This window comes from Gallus gallus, chromosome 20, assembly GCF_016699485.2.
Source record: "Gallus gallus isolate bGalGal1 chromosome 20, bGalGal1.mat.broiler.GRCg7b, whole genome shotgun sequence".
NCBI lineage: Eukaryota > Metazoa > Chordata > Aves > Galliformes > Phasianidae > Gallus > Gallus gallus.
The window spans coordinates 6,219,928-6,245,385 of record NC_052551.1 but is presented as its reverse complement, the minus strand read 5'-3'; the positions used below and the strand labels follow the sequence as shown (position 1 = coordinate 6,245,385).

Here is a 25,458-nt window from a genome sequence, read left to right as displayed (position 1 = left end):
ACAAACACTGAAGATTTTCACCTTCATGATAGTGGCGTTTGTTTGACCAGGACTGTCCATCGTTATGGCATAAAAACCTCTGAATACACCGTCGAATTGTATCCTCAAAGCCAGGTCTCATGGAAGATCGTAATGAGTTTGTGTCGATGTTGACAAGTTTGCCTGTTACAGGGAAGATAAAATCTTTATGAGTATACCAATTGTTTTGTATAAAAGCTCCAATGTCACCATTTTAATTTTTCATCAGCCTAATGCTAAATTTTGAGTATAAAGAAGTCACATTTATGACTAATCTGCCATACGAGAGTATACTGCTGCTTGTAAAAATATCAGCATTCAAGGGGATTTAGATAACGATAAGAGAGGAAGTTCCAACATCTTCTGGTTAATGTCAGAGCTTTTAGAAAACATACAGCAACTTTGTCTGTAGTTACAGGCAGCCAAGGCATGCCCAGACAGTAAAATTGTCAAAAATACTAACCAGCTACATCCACAAATACACATCTTAAACATAAATTTAAACACTGAAGAAACCCCTTATAGGTGATCTAAGTACTTCAATTTAAACACCATAAACATTAGCTCACCAACTGCAGAAACATACAAACATTCTAAAGAACACTCATTACTTTCAATTATAATTTTAAATATTTTTTATATGTGAATGAAAGCATAATGAACACAATTCAAAACGCTGCCAAGTAAAGAAACAAGTAATGTTTTATACCAACTTGCCAAACAATCCCAACTAGCATACAGAAAGAAAATGTGTCCCACTGTTGTTATTGCACTCCAGCACCAACAATGGCATACTGCACAAAAGAGCTGGGAATCTTGTTATGAATTCTGCTAATTACTACAGATGCACAATTTACTTACATGCTTGATTTATATAAACCAAGAGAACACGGACAAAAAAGATACCTTAATACCTTCATCTTGAACACATTTCTCACCTGAAAGATCATGTCTGGTAATGAAGCTCTCTGGATTTGTTGGAAATACTCTTTCTGCAGTTGCGATACGACGTGCCACACAAATCATACAGGACTGTAAATCTGTATTTAAAAAAATAAATTCTTTTTTCTTTCATTTCTCTGCTTCGTTCTGTCATATAAGCTAATAAAATAGCTGAAGAATCTTGCGTTGTTTAACAGAGGTACATAAACAATGAGAATTTAACTTTCTGTATTAAGTTTCTAATTCATTCAAAAAAAGGACTGCATAAACTACGTATTTCATCATAACACATACCAAATAATAAAAAGCTTTACTCAGAGATTTCATTTCTGCACAGTAATTGCACAAAATTTCCTACCTTCCCCCTCTTCCATCATAGCCCTTGGCTGAGATAAAGCAAAGCACTGCATTGTTTCATATCTCTGGCGTGTATCCTGGTGGCTGCCTACATCTTCCAAAAGATCATGGGAAGTTTTCACCATCATCCGACAATTAAATGTATGACTCTTCTGTCTAGGTGCGTCATTGGTCCAAGCAACTCCATTAACTTAGAAGAATACAGTAAGAATTTATAACGATTTTCAGATAAAATTCATAACCAATTTTTCTTAACTTAGATAACTGGCTGCTAGATTAGAGTTGTTAAAGAATTGTAAAATGCTTTCTGAGTGTACCACCAGTTCTATACCTTGGGAATAGTAGGACTGTACATCAAGTTAAACTCATTTCCTAACATGACATTTGCAGTGTTACTTGAAAGAGAGCTGAAAAGCCATTTCTTAAAAAGCCATACTTAAAAAACAAGCAGTTCCCTCAGCTAGTCATGTAGTTTTACGGAATATGTTCCTTTAGAGTCCTTGTTCTAAGTTACACATAAACAAACTGCAATGGCTAAAGTACAGTGTTAATTTCCAGCACATTTATTTCTAGTGGTGTGCTTTAGTAAGAGCATACTAATACTTTTCAAGATTAATATACTTTAGAAGTCAAATTTCCTTTGTAAAAGTAGTTTGTTTTGTAAGGTCATCCATCACAAATTGGTTTGGTTTTTTTTCTCTTCTGATTGTTTGCAAACAGCTTGATAACAGCGTAGTACATCAACTTTCATTACCTGAAGATTTAGGTAAGTTTTTAAGGAAGTCCTTCCGGTCCTCTTCGTGCAAGATACCATAGACACTTGTATTAACCAAATCTTCCTGTTTATATTGCAAATACTGTGTGACATTTTCTGACACAAATACTATGTTCCCATCACGATTGACAACGAACAGGAAACCGTCCAATGCCTAAATAGCAACATAGCATATGAGACTGCATAATTCTGAACATAATTTAGTTTAAAAACTTTGCAGGTTCTAAATGCCAAGTCATAATACATGCATTTATTTTCAAAAGTAGAAATGAGTTTTCACACTTTTCTGTACAGAAAATGGAATGTGTTAAGGAATGATTTCAACATCCAAAATCTGTCTGTTCATTTGTTATTCAATTGAGATTTGTCACAGTGATAACCAACCTTCTTGTTTTACTCTTTCTTTATCTGGTAACAAGAGAATGAATCGATAACATTATTTCTATAGCTGGCAAATTGAAATAAGAAGAAATTTAGTAGAATGTGTGATGAAAATACTGTATCTTCTTAAATGAAAGAAAAATTCAGCTTTTTTTTTTTTAAGTTTCAAAAATGCTTTTTAATGCACTTCATGGGATTGATTTTTTAGGCATAAGGAAAAAGTATCTGCTATGTACCTTTCTTTTTAATCTTTTTTTTTTTTTTTCTTTTTTCCAGTTATTCTTACATTAGCTTACTTGATAGCAATGTTGGGTGAATGAGCTCCATGTTTTAGAGTTAAAAACAGCAATGCACATCACAGATCCCTAATCCTCATAAAGCCTCATCGATTTATTTTAACAGCTAACCCTCAAAGCAAAGGAAAAATACTCCTTGTATTGCTAAGCACAGCTTTAGTAGTAATTTACTAATGACTGCTAGAGAAAGTAAAGAATTAGAATATGAGAAAAAGCCAAAGGCTATTCTTTTCTTTCCTTCCACAGACTATTTCAGTGAAATTAAGAAAACACGATGGATTTTAACTCTGATCCTTTCAAACACTTATACAAAACTATGTCTGAAAGGGTCAGAGATAAAATGTTCTTTTATATTATTTCACTATAGGATTGCAGGCTCTATTGTATTAGTTTCAGCTGCTCTAAGTACTTATTTTCCCTCAGGATTTACTAAGTTCTAATTTGCACTTGCCTGTAGTAAAAGAGGTCCTAAGGAGTCCTTATCAATAACTCCTTGACCTGTGGAAGACACATCAGCTTTCTGAACCTCATCATCATTGGAAACTGCCTTTCCTGAAACCAGAAGACATATTTCAGTAAAGCAACATTTCATACAAAGCCTACATTTTAGTAGTAGAAGCTAGATTCTGGGAACTATGTGAATTACGGGCAAAAAGAGAGGCAGTAATGAGAGAGAAGATCTCACATTAGTAGTTGCTTATGACCAGAATAAGTGTCATGGCTACATAATATCAAACTTTTCGGATCATCTGACTGATGGATGATTTTCTCAATGGCCATTAAACACATTTCTTAGCACATCTCTTCTTGCTGGTTTTAATTTGATTATCTCATCACTGGTCACAGTCAACAGATGCCATCACCACTGTTCTACAAACAGCATTTGGCTCATATTAATGTGCATATATATGCTTGTATATACATACATTACATTAGGTTACATTAGGAATACCTTAAAACAGAAGATATCTTTTCAGAACTGTCTTAACTTGTCTCTAAAATTGGCAAATCATCACTTGATATCAAACAATAATTTACTGCCCAAAAGAAATATGTACACATGACAACTTAGTCATTTGAGATACAGATACAGAAATACATATAATTATTTGAACTATATACATATTCTATCAATATGCTATTTTTTTTTCCATATACCTTTCATATTATACCACTTAGGTTTACCCTTACCAAAAGAAATTAATGAAACTTGATGTACTGGAATTTTCTCCTTTGTTTATTTAATTGTCCCTTAACGTGAAAAGAACTGTATTTGGTATATTGTACCATGAGATGGCACAATACCATCTGTAGTTAGTTTCACTGTGGACTAGCTCAAGCTTAACTAGTATTTTCAGGCAACTTGTAAGAAAGGCCACACACAATTTTAAAGCACCCATTTCCAGTAAAAAAAAAAAAAAAAAAAATAAGGCAAACAGTGGCTTACTTTTAAACAGCAAATTAAGTTAAAGGTTTGGTTTGGTTCAAGCACATTAAAGGTTTGGTTCAAGTCAAAATCTTAAGTATTTTTCAAGTCTGTACTATTATTAAAACAATACTGAATTTCCCATGTTACTGCTGCTTTGAAAAAGGAACCACAAGAAAAAGAAATTATTTGTTTTGGTCTAGCAGGAAATTATACCTTGCTCTTTTATCTGTCGAATCTGTCTCACAGTTTCTTTTAAAATAGCACATTTGTCTGGTTTGACATTGAAATTGTCAATGTCACTCAGATTAGCAGATATCAGTTCAGCCAGTTCTTCAATGTATTTGCTTTCCTGCTCACGTCGACGCTTCTCACCACTGCAGGTCAGACTACAAACCAAAAACATTATTACATATACTTATATTCCATCATATACAAAAGCTGTGTTCACACCATGAACTTCAAAATATTTCTCCTAACACCTATCCATTAAACCTAGCTGGCAGTCATTCTAGCAAGCGTAAATCTGTAGGGCATTGTGTGTATGTTTTACACTGTTGTTTGTTTTTTGTTGTCCAGTGTTACCTTATGTTGTGATTTATTTATTTTTTTTTAAGAATCTTAAGTACCAGTTTGTCTAAAGAGGATATGAGAAGGATATTCAGCTAAAAAAAATCCTCCTGTGATTACTCCTTTTCAGGTAACTGTAGAGAGCAATGCAGTCTCTTGTCAGCCTCCTCTTCCGCAGACTAAACAGTCACAGTTCCCTCAGTCGCTCCTCACAATTCCTGTTAAACCAAGACTGAGCCCCAGGGAATACTGCCAGTGACTGGCTGCCAACTGGACTGAACTCCATTCACCATGCCTATTCAAGCCTGGTCAGCCAGTTCTTCAACCAGCAAACTGTGTACCTCTCCCCAAGTCATGAGTAGCCAGCTTCTCAAGAATACTGCAGGAAGCAAAGTCAAACACTTTATCAAAACCCAAACATCCACAGACCTTCCCTCAGCTACTAAGCTGATCATCCTGTCATAGAAGATTAGGTTGGTCCTGGACGACCTGTCTTTCATAAACTCATGCAGGCTGGATCTGATCACTGAATTGTACATGCCATGTAATGACATTCAAGATTATCTGCTCCATAACCTCCTCTGCCACTAAGGTCAGAATGACAGGCCTGTAGTTCCCCGGATCCTCCCTTCCTGCCCTTACAGTCACATTTGCTTGCCTTCAGTCAGCTGGGAAGTGGCTGACTGAAAGTGGCTTGATGAGCACTTCCGACAGCTCGTTCAGTACACATGGATGAACTCCATCCAGCCCCACAGACTTACAAATGTTCAAATGATGTAAGGCAAAGGCTGCTTAAAGTTCCCCATTGGATTATAGGATCTTCATCTCACTCCCTGCCACCATCCCGTGGGACCAGGACCCTGAGAACTGGCCTTACTAATAAAGACTGAGACAAAAAATGGCATTAAGTACCTCAGCCCTACCCTCATCTTTCATCACAACATTTCCTCTCACATTCAATAAAGGATGAAGATTCTCCTTAATCCCCCTTTTGCTGCTGCTGATGTACTGATAAAAGCAGTTTTATTGTCCTTTACTGCACTAGTCAAACTGAGTTCCAGCTAGGCTTCCGCCCTTCCAACTATCTCTCTGCACAACTTGACAACAGTCATTCTGAATCGCCTGCCACTTCTTTTGGAGCTCATAAACTCTCCTTTTCTTCCTGAGTTCCTGAAGAAGCTCTCTATTCAGCTAGGCTGGTCTTCTCCCAGGCTGGCTCAACTTTCGAAGCACTGGGATAGCCAATTTCTTACACAGTGGAGGAAATTGGCAAGGGACAGCAGCTAAGTGTATAAAAGGGAGAAATATTGGTACACATCTGGTATTTTGGTGAAACTGGGGACTGTTTAAAAAGGTTTTACTGTGTGGGAACAAGAACACAGAAGGCTAACAGAACCATTAATGTGTAGCAGAAAGGAAAAAAAGTCAGAGGGAGATTGAAAACTGAGTCTCTCAGATAACTGAATTTCTGACAGATTTGAAAGAGGAGTAGGAAGGCAGCACAAAATGCCAAAATTCAAGATAAGACTGCAGAGAACAAGTCTGGAGAAATGCAAGTCAAAAAAGCAGTGAACCTATTACAGAATTCTGTGGTGACTATAACCTCCGAACCGAGACATGCCAAGTCAATTACCAGGTGTAAGATGCTGACTTTGTAATTTATGTGAAGTAACATGCTTTTCTTCTTTAGTCTTGTAATCACAGCTTCAAACAGTGAGTCTTTATACATTCACTCCATTAAGATTTATGTAAGTCTAATTACTGTTTATAAGCTTTGACAGATCTACAAATAACAGTATAGCTGGGCATTCTCACAACAACATTCATCTTAAAGAATTTCCAATTAAATAAAATCATTAGTTAGAACTCACACTAAATTGCTATAAAAACTTGAAAAATATTTTTGAAAATCCATAATACAAAAAGCAGAGAAGAATAAACCTACCTTGCACCTGGAGTATCACAGGGCAACGGCTTGCGTTTCCTTGACTCATTGGTCAAGCTATCCAAGGAGCTTTCTCCTAATCCACTCATCCTGACCATACATCAGCAACTAGAAGTAATAAAATAAGATTTCATTCAATTTACTATTTCTCCAGGGTAAAAGCTTGTAAGTACTGTTAAAGCAGCAGATATCTTGTTTGAGGTTGAGGGAAAACATACTGTTAGACCACTGGGTGACAGTATATCTCCAGATAACGGCAGGAATAGCATTTTCTTCAACCAAGCAGCTGGATGAAGAGCTATTCATTTGAACAAGGAGTTTCAAAAACATGTTACATAAACAAACTATGATCGTGCAAAAAGCAGTTAATTATCTAAAGCTGACGCCTGACAAGGACTTATGACTCACAAGGTCTTATGCCTACAGACCTCATGCTGAGGCTGAGCTCCAGTGCTGGTGACAAACACACACCCCACCTTGGGGCTTTACCCCCACCCCACAGCTGCATTCCCAGCATCAGAATAATGTTGCGGTGCTGAGAGCTATTGTGGAAAGAGAGCTCAAAATATGAAAAGGCTTGAGGATGGCTCAGGAAGGGTATAGATGCAGAAAATATCAGAAGCCAAGTGTAAGGAAGAAAGATATGTTAAGTAGTTGAAAAATATGTTAAAATAAATATGTTAAGTAGTTGAAAAATTCAGCTTGGCTGGCTCAACTTTCAGCATTTCTGTGGAACGCAATTTGGCTTACATTAAATGATTTAGAATGGGAACGCCACTTCTTGTTTAATATTTGCCTGTATTGACAGGTTTTGAACTCACAATAGAATTGAGTGGAAAACAAAGTTATTACATTTTGTCTGTGAAACATGATATACATCACAACAGTTCTATTTAAGAAAAGCTTTTGGTGCATACATACCAAAGAGTGCAGGAAGAAGGAAAATGTGTTAACTGATGCAGCTTCTTTTCCTTCTATTGCACTCAAGTAGGTTATGGGAGCTTTCTCCATCTTGAAGCTGCACACACATTTTCCTTTCCCTCTCCCTAAAAATCTTCTCTCTATAAGCAACTTTGCAAGTTGAAAGGGCACATAATGTCTAGAACAATAACAACTGCTTAGCTAAGGAAATTCTAGAAGCTCATTTGCAATATGTATAGATTTACAATATAAGTTGTTAACAGGCAAACCAATTTTCCAGCTGCAGGAAACCTTACCAAAAGAAGCCATTATTGAGTAAGTTAATAATGAAATAAATCATCAGTTAAAAGATATCAGATGTAATGTTTATCTGTTGAATATGAACCTGTAATTTCTAGTGGACTAAAGAGTTTTTCCAAGAAGATATCCATCCCTTAGGGTGATTATTTGTGTGTGTGGGTGGAGGGGTAGATGTTACTCAAGTTTAGAAGAAAGCTCTGAAATGTAGCATTTAAAAGTTAAGGTTTTGATGCTTTTTTATCACTAAAAGCATTTTTTTTTTTAAATGAACATAGCATTATTTCTGGCCTGTACACCTGTAACATTAGCTAGATAGCTGGTGATAGAAGGACTCCCTTACTAGTTATGTTGCACAATCTGATTGACCTAAGGAAAGTATTTTCTTAAAAAAAAAGATCAGTGAAATTTTTCTTACATGCTTAATGACAATAAACGTATAAACTAGCTTAATCTGAGCCAGTTATTACATAAAACCAGGAAACTGTAAGATGTACAAATTTAGATAAGTATTAATTCCCCAAAACATAGATACTATAATCTTTTGTCATACAGTATTACTCTTAGTCAGAATAACTGAAAGTTAGATGTGACATAATGACTTTCATGAAAAATCTGACAACCATTCTACTATTTTTCTACCAAGTTGCAGGTAAAACTCAAAGCATGGATGGTGAACCTAATATATCAAAAACTAATTAACAGTGGGACTGAATTATGAACCTGAGCTACAAGTATCAGTATGGTGTTAAGTATCACTATATGGTGTTATGTACTTTTTGATGAAATCTGTATGCAGGTTTGTGTTTAAGTTGCAATAAGCTAGAACAGAGGATTATATGTGAGGAGGAAAGAATGCTGAATATAAATTCTATCCTCTGACAACCAACTAGATTTTTCTAAAATGTATCTGTTCCTAGTCTATATAATTTATAGACAGAATTACTCAAGACTGCCTAGTTTTAGAGCCAGGTATTTAATGACCAATAATTCATATATATGTATAATATTTATATATCTGCTATTCTGAGTTATCAGTACCAGCATCTATTTATAATTTCTACAAAAGCCCATCTCTACACTGGAATCCTTTACTCATTCCCATGAAACATTTTGTAAAATAAAGACTACACTCTATTTAGCTATTCAAAACTATTGGTAATAAGCCATACCTTGTTCTGTCCAGTATGATTTTTTCAAAAGACATTTGGAAACACATAATCCTAGCTCTCACCAAAAAAAAGACAGGCATTTGTATGAAATGGAATGTTAAAATTGAATGGAAAAAAATATGACCAGAGCACTCTAAAGTTTACACTTAACACAAACATGAGAAAAACCAAGATCTCATCAGCAGTTAAAAGTCTTCAAAGTGAAAGACATTAAATCCATTGCTTGTAGCAGTATTGAACTACTACATACAGATGCTCCCACATCCACCACTAGAGTGTAACCAGAGGCAGCAACATTTGGAGGAGATGGTCCTTACTTCCATAATTATTTGCAAATAACAACACTAGCAATAGTGTGCAATACTATTAGATTTACCTTTTCAGACACAGACGTAAATTTTCTGTAATTTTTCTCATTCAGCAAAAAGGAGAAACAAGAAAACAAAGAATAATAAAGACCTTCTTGCTCATCAATAACTGTGCTCGCCTCTATCAACTTTTTGCTATAATAAATATATGTATTCACAGCATACAGCACACTTGGAAGCTCTTATGTCTGAGCTGATTTCTTGTTTGAAGAATTCACTAGGGAAAAAGCATAAATTGGCTCTTAGCATTCCCCAGAATAAGCCAATTATGAAGAACTAAATCAAACCAGTTCTTTTCAATGAATCATGAAGATGATCTGAAATTTGTTTTTAATTGTATATAATTTTAAAATATTAAATATAATAATCTTATACATAATTCAAATACTTTTTAAGACACCAATTTTAAAAAAAAAATGGCTTACTCAAAGGAAAGCCCTAAATATTTAAATGTAATTTGTTGTAAATAAAACTAGAGACGTTCCATTCAGCAGTTTCCTATTCTCAGTGAAAAACACATTTCTTACCTACCTGACCTTAACAAGCATTCAAGCACAGGATACTTTTCACAGGGTCCCCAGAATCAGAAACCATTTTAAGTCACATCCTGAAAAACAAAAAAGGCTCATGAGAGAAAAACAAAACAAAACAAGGCTGCCTTCCCATATATATATATATTTAATCTAATCTAATATTAACAATCTTACAAAAAACTAAACATTCACTGTTCATTTATTTAACATGAAAGGAATTTAAAACTCATTTGTATTAACTGTAAATGTCATCCCTGGTATGTGCCAAACAGCTAATAGTCTTAACTGTAACATCACAGATGCCACCACTAAGATAGATTTCCTTTCACGTAGGAACAGAAAATACACCTTTTTCCTTTAGGGGAAATCTAAAGAAAAAGTTGATGTTTGATCTTAGTAACTTAAAAATCTAAGTACAAAAAACTGCAGCCCTAAATTAATTATTTTGTCAAGTGATGACTGCCAAGCAAAAAGCTCAGTGCTCAGCCATTCTATGCCAGCCTGTGCACACTGTACATAACTGGTATATGAGAATAACAAACTGCTTTCACAGCTATACACACTTGGTTTTCCGTTACCCTGTTTTCCTATGAAATTCTAGGAATGATTAATCCATATTGCCATGCATTTTATAGAAGGTATGATTAAGTGTGCTAATTAGTGAGATTCTGGGTCTCTACAGAGAATTACGGGAACTTAGGAAAAGTTTCAAACAACAGCTGTGTGATTGAATTGATTTACTGAAAATTGCTTAAAGCACTACGTAAAGCAGAGGCTGTTCAAGCTAATTAGAAAAATAAATTGCTCCTGGGAAATATTTATGAGACAGTCACATGTAAGCACACACCATAGGCCTATACCGAATCAAGAGTTTCAAAATGGATACTTCCAGTCAGACTACTTAACAAGTAATCACCAGTAGACAGGTAGAGTTTTATTCAAGTAGCTCATTTCTTAAGAAAGTGAATTCATGTCAACTGGTTGCATTGGCATTCATCTGCTGCTCTAACCATCCCTCTGACACTGCTGACTGCAGCTTCATTTGGATATACTAGAATTACCAATGAGAAGGCTGATTAAGAATATGGTCACATAAGAGTAAGCAAGCATCAAGAGTAAGCTGTCTACTAATTAAATACTTCGGTAGCACCATTTTAAGCTCTACCAACCTCTGCTAATTGCAGAAACCTCAACAAAATCAAACGAAATCCTAAGATGCAGTATCAGAAACATTTGTCTGGGTGCGAGAGAAAATTAAATCCTTTGGCTGTTGATTCCCACAGAAATGCTGAGACAGTTGTACACTACACCCAGCTACAGCTTGCCATCCAGCTTCACGGGGATGCTCTTACATCCAGCAAGGGCTACCCAATGATGTTCCTAATGGACTGAGTTGATGAAAGAAAAAGGAAGCCTCAATCACGTTGACTGTTGAGTGTGACGTGAAGCTTTTTCTTCCTCAAATGTTTAAAACAGCTTAACAAACTGATGAATACATCTGTGCAGGAATGGAGGCAGTTCAAAAGCATCACAAGCAACAGTCTCACCTGGAAACTGAGCTAGGCAGGAGAATCTGACAGCAGAACCACTCGGAAGCATGCAGAAAATGAAGACCTCAAGGATTCTGCATGACTGGAAATGCAAGGGGAAAGGGGGGAACTCTTGAGAAAGCAGTATGCTGAAAACCCCACAGATATCTTAATGTTACCTAAATTCATTTTAGATTATTCTCTTTCTATTCCTCTCAAGTAAAGATTCACTATATGGACGCAAATATTTGAGCTGCTTAAAAAGAAGACGGAATACAACTTCTCAAAAAGCACTGTGGTAAAGTAACTGTGAAGGAAGAAAAGGGCCCTCAAAGGATTTATAAGAACATCTAGAGCAGCATTTGTATGACTTTGGTCTGGTCATGCACTGCAGAGGGCCATCATTTGGGAACTGTCACCTACCAGGGCAGCTCCCAGCATTCCCAATTCCATTCTGCAGGCCAGTACTGAACTAAAGCTAGATGAAACACAGAAAGGAAAATCTTACCTAGTAGCCCAAACAAAATTCAAAACAAATTTTGCCATATATCAAAAGTAAATCTCAGACCACAAGTTACTAACACTATAAATGAAACAGGATATTAAAATACTATAGTAGGTCATTACATTATCATCTAAAACATTTGAATGAATAATAAAATACATCCCTCTTTTTCAACAATACATCTTCTGCTAATGAAAGCCCAAACTCTTAATATAGTGCAGCTGACCATTCAACACTTCTGTACTCTAAACCTACTGCTTTTGAGTACAGAGATTACAGACAACTTTGTAACTTTTTAAGTATAAAGAACAATTTATTTCAACAGTGCTGTCAGTTCTGCTTCACATGATCTAGTACAGCTTAATGGAAGCAGAGTAATGCAGCAGACGAACGCCAGTCTCACGGTGTTACTCTGCAGAGCATGGCACTGGGGCTCAGCAGAAAACTTCCCCACCAGCTCTGCCCATGCCAGTACCACTGCCAACACGTGAGCGTACCATTTCCTGTCTACAAGCTGTTCAACTAAAAAGTAAGGCTGTTAAGACAAAAACATCCTTCAGTGTATTTCAATGTCAACGAGCTCAACATGCTGACCTTTGGCTCATTTCCCCACTTGTAGGATGAACTCCAGAGATACTCAGCTTACCCCATGCAGAGATTGGGCATACAGCACAGCCCAGCTATCAAATGCGAGTGTACAAGTGGTCAATCCAATTTGTGAAACATCTCACAGAAAGACCACATCAGACTTCGGACGGAATGGCTAGACAATAGGCTGCATTACTGTATGTGGTACTGAAGTAACAATATGACATATTCAGAGCTGAATGTGCCAGATACAGCAAACACATTGGCTACCTTTAGAAAGAGGATTTAAAGAGGATTATGTTTTCTGCCCTCCTTAAATGTTTCAGAGATAATTCATATGCTTGTTTTAAAAGGAAATCAAACATACTTCACTTGAAATTACAGTACATTAAAACAACATCTTTCTAAACCTCATGGGGGGAAAATGAAGCGGATTGAAAAAATGCAATGGAACCTTAACAACTTAGCTTTGTGAATCTGACAGCACAGTAACAAACCACAGGAACAGATAACGAGACTGAAGTACACAGTTAACACAGAGGTTTTGCTGGTGTACCGTAACTATTTCATACTATTCACTTCTCTATTCAGACTAAAGTAGCTGTGCTTACTTTACGAAGTAAAAAGCAAATCACGTTTTTAATTGTATTTATACATCATTATCCCAATCTAGTGCTTCCACCAGAACAATAACCAATAATAAAATGCTGTTCCCAATCACATGCATTTCACGATTGTCCACTTTCCCTCTCCCCCACCTTCTCAGCCTCTATTTGCTAGATAATAAACAACTGACTCAGACCCAGACTTCATGAACCAGCACTGTCAGTTAAAAAAATAAAAAGGTGCTATCTATAACCTGGCAATCAGTGAAGCACACTTTGCTGCAACACGTTAAATAACCTTAACTCTGCACCCATCCCTGCCACACTATACGCTCCATCTTAGGGAGACTATGATTTTTCAGGCCTTGTCAGGTCTCATTTACCAATTTCCCTGCTGTGTTTCGTTAGCACTGAGCACTTGCTGCACTTTTTCAGACATGACAATTAACTTGAGCCATGTTCACTTTGCATACGTTAAAATGACAGGGCATTTTCAGTTAAAGGATGGTCAGAGGTGGGACACAATCCCAGTACTTCTCCTGTTCCTCTGATAAATAATGCTTGTTCTCTATTTTTGGAATGTCATTACTGTTTAATTTGTTTCCTATAGGTCCCTGTTTGCTTGCCACTGTAAAAGTTACAAGACCCTGTTACAATAAATAAAATGGAATAAAAGGCTCCAGTGAACTCACTGTCATAAAAAAGGCTAGTCTGTCTTTATGCCTTGACCATGTGCTGCAGAATACTTGTAAAAACTTCTCACCTGTCAGCTTCTGCACAAAACACTGCAGTAAAGAGGTTAATGTGTCTCAATGCAAGTCCGAAGACGTGTGAGCAAAACAAATGCTGCCCTCATAACCCAGCTGTGAGATTACTAGTGAACTTACTTGGCCAGCTGTGTTTGTCAGGTTACGTTCTTGTAAGATGCAGTCACACCACCTACTTGCACGACACCAGCAACACGAGTTGGTAGCTTCAGCAGTGGGCCAAGAGATACCGGAGGCGGCCTTAATCCTGATTGATTTCCAAGCTATCGTACTAGAAGTGGTAATGTGGGCTTTTGGTATAGCTGCTGGCATCAGTCAAGTCTTCCTAGAACATAGTTGGAATGCTTTTAATACAGGTAACCACCTTGTCACTGGAAGGGATCTAGGATCTTGGAACATTTAGATCTTGTGAGATTACAGAACTAGATAGTGGTCACAGCAGTAAAGACTGATGGAGTCAGCAACAGCTTTCTTCAACAAAGCTATCTGGAACTGAATCTACACAGGACAGAATGTTCATTAGTTTTTATTCGTCCTCTCCAGCTTAATAGGTGAAAAATATGAAAGCACTCCTCGTTAGAAAAAGAATTTTAATGAATAATTTTTCTTTCTTTGCCCAGTTCAGAGTAAATCCTGAAGAGTTCTGAATTTGGTCACTTATTTAGTATTTCAACATTATATGTGCGCTTATTTTGCGCTACTGTCTCATAACTGGAAACAAGATCTTAAGCTGAAAAACCCTCGAAATTCTCAGGAGACAAAGCTGTTCAGAGCAGCCGTAGGCCTCATGGGTACTGGGGGTGGGGGAACCGATGTTAATTTCAGGCTTTTGTTCTCTTTGTGCGTGTGTGTGCTTGTGTGCATGAGTGCATGTGCGTATTTTTTCTTACTATATGAACCACCTCTCTCCTATTCAAACATCTAAAGAACCACATCATTTTAAAAATGCAGAACATGCTTTTATAGTATTTTTTCATTATTTTAATATGCACTGATACATCCTTCTGATTACTATATAGAACTGTAAGATGAAGCATATGGACACTGAACAAAATCCTTAAAACGCAACTTGGGTTTACTAGGAAAAATGTACTGCATTTGATCTCTATTTCTTTCTATGCATTGAAGCACAACATTTGCACATCTCTCAGAATTCATCGCTAGGGACAACCTAGCAGCAGAACTTAGTTTGCAAAGTCCAGTCAGTGCTTTTGCTCTTATTCTGGAAACATTTTAAGCCACGTACAACAATCGAATTTCATTTATCCATGCAACCCATACATTTGGTAGTATACCTAGAAACACCTAATCCTTACTATCACTGTATTAAACAGCTCCTGTAAGGCATTTGGGTGACAAATATTCTTTCATGAGCTGATAAAGACACAACTCCTTACCTTAATTTAACAATGATTAGAAATTAGTTTTCCCTTGAACAGGAAAACTCTATTTCACCAATTAGAACTCAATCTGCAAAAGTTACCATTTTCTGGGAGCTATGCACTACTCTGACATTTCAGAAACAGAATGTACTGCTGATGTTCTGGTGAAAACAGGAAATGCAACCAAGTGCGTGGAGTTTGCTTCACTAAATACATGTGATTTTTCCCCAAGACATCAAGAAGTCCATTCCCTTTCCTGAAGCTCCAAATCAGTCATCAGCAAGTGCATTCTCCTTCCTGGGACACTGGGTTCAAATACATTTTTATGTATTACATGCAAGCAATGATTCTGTTCTGCCATTCTAATCCACAAGCATCTCAAGGAAAAAAATACTGTGTTCTGGATTTCTGAAGACAAGTTGCACACAACTAGCATCACAGTATTATAGTTAGCATTAGCACCTGACTTGTCAGTCAAACTGACCAAGGGAGACTTCTTACTCTCAGCACAGGGACCTCCAATGTGAAAACTCTTATGCAGCTTCAGGAATCTTTTATTTCAGTGCCTAGAAAACAACCTAGCATTTCGCAGTGGTTTGGTTCCAGTCTTTATGGCACTTCCAAGACAGATGTTGACAATAGGAGCAGAGCTCTGCACACAATAACAGAGAGAACTAGCCTTGCCAGGGGTGCTCTGGGTCCACAGGAGAGCAACTGAGATACAAACCACCCAAAAAACGCTCACAGGAATTTCTCTCCTCTTAAATTCTAAAAGCCAGTTCCACAAAACACAACGCCTTGCACTATCAAGCCCCCAGCACTGGACAGGAGCATTGATTATCCTCTTAAGAGAAGCAGGTCATAAATCGCGTGGCCTGCTGTCATGAATTTCCAGCCAGCTGCAATATACACCACCTCCAAGGACACAGATATCCAGCAATAGCATTCTGCTCTTAGCAAACAACAACAAAAAGACAGCAATGAGAAGCAGCTTCAAGTAACTTCACTAACATGTTCATATTTAGTCAGAACATCCTATAAAACAACTAGAAATTAAGACGCATTCATGGGATCTTTATCTTTTGTATGCCTTTAACTCTAAAAGTAGGGCTAGATAGCAAAACAAAAGCAGCCTACGAAAGTGATGAAGACTGTGGCAAAAGTATGTTTCAAACACAGTGCTACCATTAAATGGAAAATCAAGTAACCAGCTACAAAGGGAAGCTGCCATAGGAGAGTTCAGAGATGTAATACAGAACGCAAAATATTTTCGCATTTGATTTTTCTACACATGAATGGTGTACCTGAGAACCATGCAAAAAAGGAATTTGCGTACAGAAAAATAAATTATGAATAAATAGAAGACCACTGCTATTGCCTGCTCAACTCCACCATCTGAGTGTAAGAGTGAACAACATGGCCTGGGAGCAAGCACAGATTACTTTCCATTACACCTCAGGGTAAGGAGCCAAGAGGTCTAACACACGTGGGGTTCCCAGGTGCTTTGAAGAAAGCTACACCCATACTTGGACCTTAAATTTCCTGGCCTGACAGACTGGGAATCTGGTATCAAGGGTACTCAAGGGGCTTTTCTCAATGCAGAGCAAAGATAGATATCCATATTGAAATGATACTACATAAAATTAAATAATTAAAATTAGTTGTTGTTAATAATCTTAGTTGTGTTAATAAAGACAAACACACCTGATTTTATCTCCAGAGAGGAACCATAAATACAGGCTTAAAACTCTTTCAATTGCACACATACTTCATACTAAAACCGCGCATTCATTTGATTTTGTTGACATGATGATCTCAGATTATAAAACGGTATTTGTTGGATGAAATTCCTTTTGCCAGGTTTTGCCACGATTTTACTGCATATACAAATAACATACTCAGCTAAATCTTCCTCCCACTCAAGCAGAATGAAGATATTTGTGACCTAAATTTCTTTTTGTACAGCCTATGCCAATTTGCCTGAGAAAGGAATCAAAAGAGGAGAGGTCATTAGAGCTGCAAGAGAGAAAAGAGCTCCGAAGAGCACCCACATCTGTGACATCTCGGCGTGAATGGAGACAATAGGCTCCTTCTGGGGCTGTAAAGGAGGGTGTGGGGGATGAGGGGCAGCAGGCCGGGTTTGTCTGTAACCTGAAGATGTAAAGAATTCACTAAAATGCAGTTAGGAAGCATTATGTGCCAAAAATAAAAGTCTTATGTCTTGTTCTTCCTTTTTTTTTTTTTTTCTTTTTTTTTTTTTTTTTTTAATTTTAAAGCTGAACTTAGTTCTTGAAAAAAAATGGTTATGAAACAGACTCAAGCACAGTGAAACAGGAAAAGAACACACCACTCTTCACCAAAAAAAAAAAAGAAGTCATCAGGTAGGTGTGATGGACACATTGTATAAAAGCAACTAAACACAAGGCTGTACGGATAGAACAAATACAGCATAGCACTTGTAAGGACCTCAGAGAGATGACTGCCTGGCCATTATAAAAACTGGACAGAACCATACAGAAATACCAAGGCAAAGACAGCGGAAAACAAAAATAATCAAATTCTTACTAGGACTCACCAGATGTTCATAAATTAAAAGCAGAGGACTTTGTAAATTTAATACCAGATTTGAAATAGTTTTTAGGGAATCTTTGTAAGATCACTGAGAGTGCTCCTTAAAATTGAATTATCAGATCTGAATACAGCTACTGTAAGTACACAAAGGCCTTTCACATTTTAAGCTTCATTTCTGTGATGACTTTTCCATGAGGCTCACCAACTGACCCACTAAAAATACTCAATATTACAATCACTGCAAATCCCCAGCTATGTAGAATTTACAGCTTCAAGTAATGAGTCGTGCTATATGAATTGAACGAGGATTCGATTTTCAACACCGTGCAGAATCCTGCCAGGACGTTTCTTCACATTAAACAAAAGCACAGAGACCCCAGGAACCATGTATTATAAATTTTTATCATATTACAATAATGTATTTATTTCTTCATTATATCACCCCATCTGTAGCTCCAGTTCAAAGTATTAAAAGCCAAATACTTTAAATAGGCTAAAGGGGGAAAAAATAACACCAAAAAGGAAAAGGAAGTTGGCACATTAATCAGTTAATGCTTGTGGACACAAATTCTCAAAGCTGGTATTATCCTCCTCTGAAATCAGTTGTGTTTAAAAAACAGCATGCAGCTTAGCAGCAGTGTAGAATGTTAATTTACACATCTCCTGTGATACGTGAGGACATCGCCGCATACCCTCAGCCCTCAAGATGGAAAGCGATTACCCTGTCACCCTATGACTGTATTATGATGACAACAGCGAGACAGGGAGTGAGACAAAAATGATGCTGGCTCTCAAATGATTCCTGGATAATAGCCGCTACACCTACACAGCTTTTGCAGCAGAGAGCAGAACAAAATACCCTCCCCATATGGCTCTGTAAGAAAGTTAAGGGGCTTGCTGGGGGGGGAAAGGTCAGCATTAAAAAGTGGGAAGCACGTCCACCTCGAAGGAACCGAAATGCCTGTAAAATATGTACGTGAAATGTAAACAGGAAATACGGGGCTAAAAAAAGAACATAAAGAGGGCCTTGCACCAAACTCCGATAGTACAAAGATGCTGAAGCACATCAGAAGCAGAAAGCGAGCTCAGCAGACCTCTCCATGGCAAAGGCATAAAGCAGGCACCTGGGCGGGGGTAAAGCCACAGCCCAGAGAATCTCTGCACCGTGCCCACCACTGAGGATGTGGGGGAGATTCCCACAGCCAGCGCGTTCCTCACAGCACCTGGCCGGAGAAGTAAGATGTTCAACACTGTAAGGAATTGTAGAAAAAGTTCTAAAGCAAACAGACACACAGGGTGTTAACCAGCCAGCAGGACACCCTTCAGCTGAGAAGGGGCTCAAACGTGGATGCTGTGAGCTGCTGGACAAGCTGCACAATGTGTCAGTGCAAATCACTGCAGCACAGAGGGCTAGCAGGTGACCGGTGTGACTCCTACAACAAAAAGAATCAGCAAGGATACTTAGGAGCCATGGATCAGTGAATTTGATGCTCATTCCTTGACTGACTGCCACCCATAGTAAAATGCTCCTAAAGAATAAAATGACCGAGCACAGCCACAAACAAAGGCTGTAGAAAAGCAGCCCACTTGGCACGAGCTCTGAAAAGGGAAGCCTTATTTAAAGAATCACAGAGTCACTGTGAGCTGCATGATCCTCAGATTGATCTTCCTAATATTTCTTGTCATCTGGCATTTAGTAAAACTGCTGAAAAGAAAATGATTATATTTGAGTTGTTTTTGTTCACTGGCAAAAGCATATTTTCCCAAATAGCCCATTTTACTCAGGGAAGCAGTGCAGAAGCTCCTTTGCCAGTTAGAAATGTGATTTTATGAAGAGGTTTGTTGATAGAGCTTTACTGGGAAGACTCCCTAGTAAAAGATTAAGCCTACAAAAACTGCTAGGATAAACATAGTGCTTCTTCCATTCTGAACATCTAATACTTTCTGAAAGTCAAAGATCCAAGCATTTATCAGCCAAAGGTCAGTGAGGGAGGAGGAAACCTCACTCCCTCCAGCGAAACCTCAAAATCTCCAGGTCAGCTTTTTGGTGTGTCTGTTGGTTGTGGGTTTTTTTGGTTGGGTAGGTGGGTGGCTCTTTTTGTGTTGGTTTGCTTTTAATTTCCCCTTTACAAGTACTCACAGTTCTCTCTGCATTTTTCAAAAAAAAACCAAAAAAACCAAAAAAACAAAAAAAATCATGGCTTCTAGTCTTCAGCTCTTTGCTTTTCCATTTACTTCAGTCAAACTTTTATGTAAACTGTTGACATTTTCAAATTTCCTATTACAGTGTTGAGGGAATGGAAACCATTTTTCCTTTTAAATGGAAAGTGAGGAAGTGCTTTACTAGTTGTGTTGCTGTCACAGCTGGGATTTGAAGAGAAGTAACAAATGTAATAAGATTTGGAAAAAAAAAAAAAAAAAGACAATACCACAGCCTGCAGACAGACATACAAACATGAAATTTAATGATTGCTTTCCTTCATATCTCAACCACAAAGTATTTTAGTATGGAAAATATTAAGAAATACAACATTAGCTATAACTTTCAATTGTCAACATTTACCTCCGGAAAAAAAAATGTCAATTATTTAGATCATGGACAAACAAAAATAAATAAAAGAACAAGAAAAAATGCATTCCAGAGAAACAAACAAAGGATTTGATCACCAGTGCATCATGAGAAACTATGCACAATAAGGATCTGTTGGACTCAAAACTACAGGCTGATTTACATGCTAAGACTTACTGGCATTATTATACAAATAAAACACCGTACCTACATTATGCCTACCTCCAGACTAATTCATTGGACATAAAACACCTAACATCATAAGAATTATTTGGAGGAAAAGTTCAGCATGAAATCCACATTCGTTATAATGACAAAGGTAATGTGGAAACATTTTGCCACGTAGGTGAACACAAACACTGCTACAACAGACATAACCGTTCATTAACTAGGGGAAGATACACACTGCTGTCAAGGTATTCAAAAATGACCCATGTGCTGGTAAACTCCTGCTATTTCTAGACACATTCTAAGAGACGTAATGCGTATCTATGGAATATCTGCAATTGGAATACTCTATAAGGTAACCAAGTAAGCCATGAGAGAATATGCTGCAAATATAGTACCTATGCTGCAGTGTACTTTTAAGACTTCCACTCTACTGTACATCAAGTTTTGCACACAACCACTGCAGCAATATTCCAGCACAAAAATGGATCTCATTACAGAACACTAATTTCACCATGCTCCCTACTATAATTGCTATTCAATATCAGTGAAGACCACTGATAAAAATAAAGCTGCTCATCCATTCTTGTTACTACAAAATGCTTTCTAAAACAAAGGATCTATATGTACCTTTAGTCACTCCTATCAGTTGCAGTTTTATGTAATGATACATAAAGCTATTTCACGAGGATAATTAAAAATCAAGCAACAAAATTTGTAGACAGAAATATGCCTCCTTACCATCCCATGCACCTTACCATCCATTCAAGCTTGTATAAAATTAAGTATGCCAAAATCTAAGTCAGAAAGAAAGAGTCACTTCTGAGACCATCACACTCTTGCAAAGCACTTAACTCTGCTGTTGACCACAGAATGTACACACATATGTGGCATGTGTAAGCAAATACCACTAATTTAGCAGCAGCACTGCACAAAAAACCCAGATAGAGAGGAAATGGCAACTATTCAGCTCCTCAATGCTGATCAGGAGCACCACTCACTAATACTTTCTTCTTGCTTTTCTAAGGGCAGTGTCACACCAGTCTCAGTACCAAGGCAGTTACAGTACCCCCCGCGTTACCTCGTCCCCTAGTCCCACCTTGGCAGCTGGTGAAACAAGGACTGAACCTCTCCCACAGCTGAGGCTAGCCAAGAAAGGACAGACACTGGCAACTGATACCACAAAAGGGAAAGATCCTTATGGCATGGCACTGTCAGAGGTTTTGTTACTAATTGATAACATTTAGATACATGTATCAGCCAAGAGGTTTCCTTCTATCTCAGACAGGGGTAGCCAGAAGCCAAAAAATCCAAGGCTGTCTCTGTGGATGGAAAAACATTTGTCTTGTCTATTGTGAAGAGAAGATTTCATGCAGTTGAAAACTAGGACAGATGTTAATGAGTCACTAACAATATTGGTGGAAAAAAAAAGAATCAATATTACTTGTATAAATGTCCTCAGATTTTACCTTTTTATAATGATTTTGTAGTGATTTATGAAAACAAATGAAAAGTCTATTGTTTTGAATTCTACAGTTACATTAACAGAAGAAGTAACACTGAAATGAAGAGATCACTGTAAGACTATGCAGGAAACTTACAAAAAGAGACAAAGCAACATGAAATTAGAAGCAGTTTTCTTCTTAACCATACTCAGCCATTCCATCTCTAGGAGTCACCTACAGTTCTGAGTCAGACCGACACGACCTATTCAGCAATACACTGAGTTACTGAACTAACAGGAGTGTAAAAACAGTGCAGCAAACCATTTAGACTTGCAGAAAAATTGTTAAATATGAAAATAATTATTTCTTTCAGACGACTCTCTAAGAGGATTATTAGGCAAGAGCAATTACGTGCACAGTTCTGAACATTTCAAGACAATCACGTCATTCTTTACGACATTTGAAGCAAGTAGAACAAGTTTTTTGTTATTTGGCTAAGGTGCACAAACTGTTTAAAAAGAGACCAAAATGGCTACCAAACACTTTGTTCATTACTGAACACAGAATGTATTTTTTAAGTTTCTAAGGAGAAGCTTTTCAGTCTAATGAGAAATAGCATTTTCAATGTATTTAACTGCATGACTTCTAGGAAACGTGTTCATTTGAAATAATGCGGTGTATTGGAAGTACAAATTCTCCTCTGGTCTGAAGTTTACAAATACAGCTAATAAGGACGGCATATTTTTAAGTTTTATTTAAGCATTAACATTTCATGTTACTGTTTTACTTTACAGTGCCAGCTGACAAAAAGTTAACACTGTGACTAAATTTGATGTATGAAAAATCATTATGAGTTTATAGTCTGGATTCTCAGTTTAATGAGAGTTAACATCTTCAGAATAAAATGTTCAAAGCTGCAAGACATATGCTGAACATGTGTATACATGTAAAGCTTTGAAAGCTGCTTAAAAATGTGAGAACGAGTAAAGCTCATGTTACCCTTGATAAATGTCAGCTGTCAGGCAATACAGCCCAATACACACTGTATTTTCCACAACCTAGAGCCCAGAAAAATGCAATTTTTACCTCACTCACTGGATACATTATACATTTACCCAAGGTCAAAAGTTTAGTGTTTTCAAATTTTAACTTCCAAAGCAGTGTACTGTTACACAGACAGTGCCATCGCACTGAAATTAATGGAAGTACCCCGTAATATACACTTTCTACCAAAGGGGACCCATTCAGTATCAAACCTAGTCGAAAAGAATTTGAAAAAGAAAAAACAGCTGTTCTTATTGTCATTTCCAGTTCTGTGCTCTTTTATATATATATATACATATAGTCAAATTTTACAAATTACATAAAAGTGCAACCACCTGTACTGATGAGTATGAGACTGACATACAAAATCAGAGAAAATTGCTGCTAGCTGAAAGTGTGTTGTTCAATACTGCATTCATAAATGTCAAAAGCACACTAACCTTAAAAACCAAAACTTGCTGTTGTTGAATTGGTTAAAATATCTTTCAGTGAAGGACTCATTCAGCAGCATGAACTTGAACATTTCCTGCTGTAGTAAATCACTCACTATAGAATTATAGAAGTATCTTGCAGAATTAGTCCAGGTACAAAGAACTGAGCAGACGTGGAACACTAGCTGTATTGTATAGAGTGGGCTGGGGATCAGATTGTCAGAACTTTCCATTAAGAAATAATACTTTCTAATGTGACAAAACTAGGCCAAGCAGCTCCAGCTTGGGACAGGGCAGTCCACTTGAAAGCTGTTTGTTCGCCAGCTGCTCCATTTGAAACCAGATACAATTTATAATTTTGTATATATGAGAAGTTATTACTACGGTATAATTATTAAGTCAAATAGTGAAATGCACTGTGATTACCATGTTAACAAGCAGGTTTCTTCCTCTGCAGCTGAGTCTGAAGCACTCTGACAGTGTTTAGTGAATTTTTATTACAAGCATTAACTACCTTTCCTGAGCAAGTTAAAAGCTCGGTGTGCTGAAAGATCACAAAACACCCATGTCATATCAATGCTCCTGCCTCTCTCTGCTGTGAAAGTATTGTGATCTATTCACATTTAACATGCTTCCACTGGGATTTTTAAAAGCATTTAGCACTGGTGTAAGTTTGTTTCTGTTAATTCAACAAGAATTCTACTATCAGCTTCAGTGGAATCACTAAAGCTGAAAGTAGTATTTCTTTCCAAGCTTTTATCTTCAGCAGGAAAAGCAGTTCTTATTAAGCTAAAATGGAAAGAGACAGTAAGTGTGTCTAAATGAGTCAAAAGATTCAGAAGATGTAATTTTATTTACAATCGATTATTTGCCAGCATATTTAGAAACATTGGTGTACACTGCACAGAGAGCCAAGAAAAACAGATCAAGTATCTTTGTTTGCTCAACAGACAATTTAAGCATCTTCTACTAGTATGATCTAGATTAAACCTGGTGTCTTAATTGGAATAACTTCTATCTAAAATGACTGCCCAGTCTCCTTGATGTTTTCTGACAGCGATAACCTAATATAATTACCTCTTTCCCACAATGTTCACTTTTTTTTTTTTTTTTTACAAAGATACAGAAAACTGTCCAGTACTTACAGTTACAAGTGATCTAAATGATCTTCCACTGACCACCAATACTCAACAACAGCCTTGCAAAAGCATTACGACTGCAGAAAATAATGGCATCTCAACTGCTACACTTGCTGTATGTAACCAGTATCTGTAGCAATGTAAACATGAAAGCAACATCCCTCATCTAAGGTAATACTCATCTGAGCAAACTGTCAAGTTTCAGCAAAATACAAAACTTCTTCAAATCTTTTACAGCAATGAAGTATGACCAAGTCTCCTTGCACATCACTTTACATCACAGAGACATGTTTGTAAATATAACCCATATTTGCCTAATGGTCAAACAAAACAGCAAAGGAGAGGGTACAATGAATGACAAAAACTGTCAAATTAACTACTACAGTGTACCTGCTACTGACCAGGAAAAACATCCTGTGAAGAGGAAAGCAGTTCCTTGGGGTTACTCCCAGCTGGTTAAGGCTGAAGTTTTGAAGTGTTACAGAAGACATACAATACTGCACTGGGAAATTCCAACAACTGTGCTTTGTCTTTAAATGATATTTTCTAATTTTCCTTTTGCCTTCACAACTGTTACGAAGACTGCTAGGTGATTTCACTCATTCTTCAGTGAAATCTCTTAGTGGCACAGTTTCAGTGCTCTTAAAACCGAAGTGAAGTTTAGACTGGATGAGAGGTAAACTTCATCTGTGGATCATGAAAGAGTTAAATTCA

General features: G+C 37.2%; 1 protein-coding gene across 4 annotated transcripts in view; it reads right to left on the bottom strand.

The window, feature by feature from the left end:
- NCOA3 (nuclear receptor coactivator 3) overlaps positions 1-25,458 on the bottom strand; it is a 75,667-nt gene that overhangs the window by 15,349 nt on the left and 34,860 nt on the right. For all 4 annotated transcript variants that reach the window (XM_004947051.4, XM_004947054.5, XM_004947056.5 and 1 more), the window contains exons 3-10: positions 10,000-10,075; positions 6,711-6,818; positions 4,412-4,584; positions 3,221-3,321; positions 2,072-2,246; positions 1,319-1,507; positions 957-1,058; positions 22-162 (exon numbers count right to left, since the gene is read on the bottom strand). In XM_004947051.4, coding sequence (XP_004947108.3) covers positions 22-162; positions 957-1,058; positions 1,319-1,507; positions 2,072-2,246; positions 3,221-3,321; positions 4,412-4,584; positions 6,711-6,808 — 979 coding nt within the window. In that variant the 5' untranslated portion in view covers positions 6,809-6,818; positions 10,000-10,075. The remainder of the gene's footprint in view (positions 1-21; positions 163-956; positions 1,059-1,318; positions 1,508-2,071; positions 2,247-3,220; positions 3,322-4,411; positions 4,585-6,710; positions 6,819-9,999; positions 10,076-25,458) is intronic.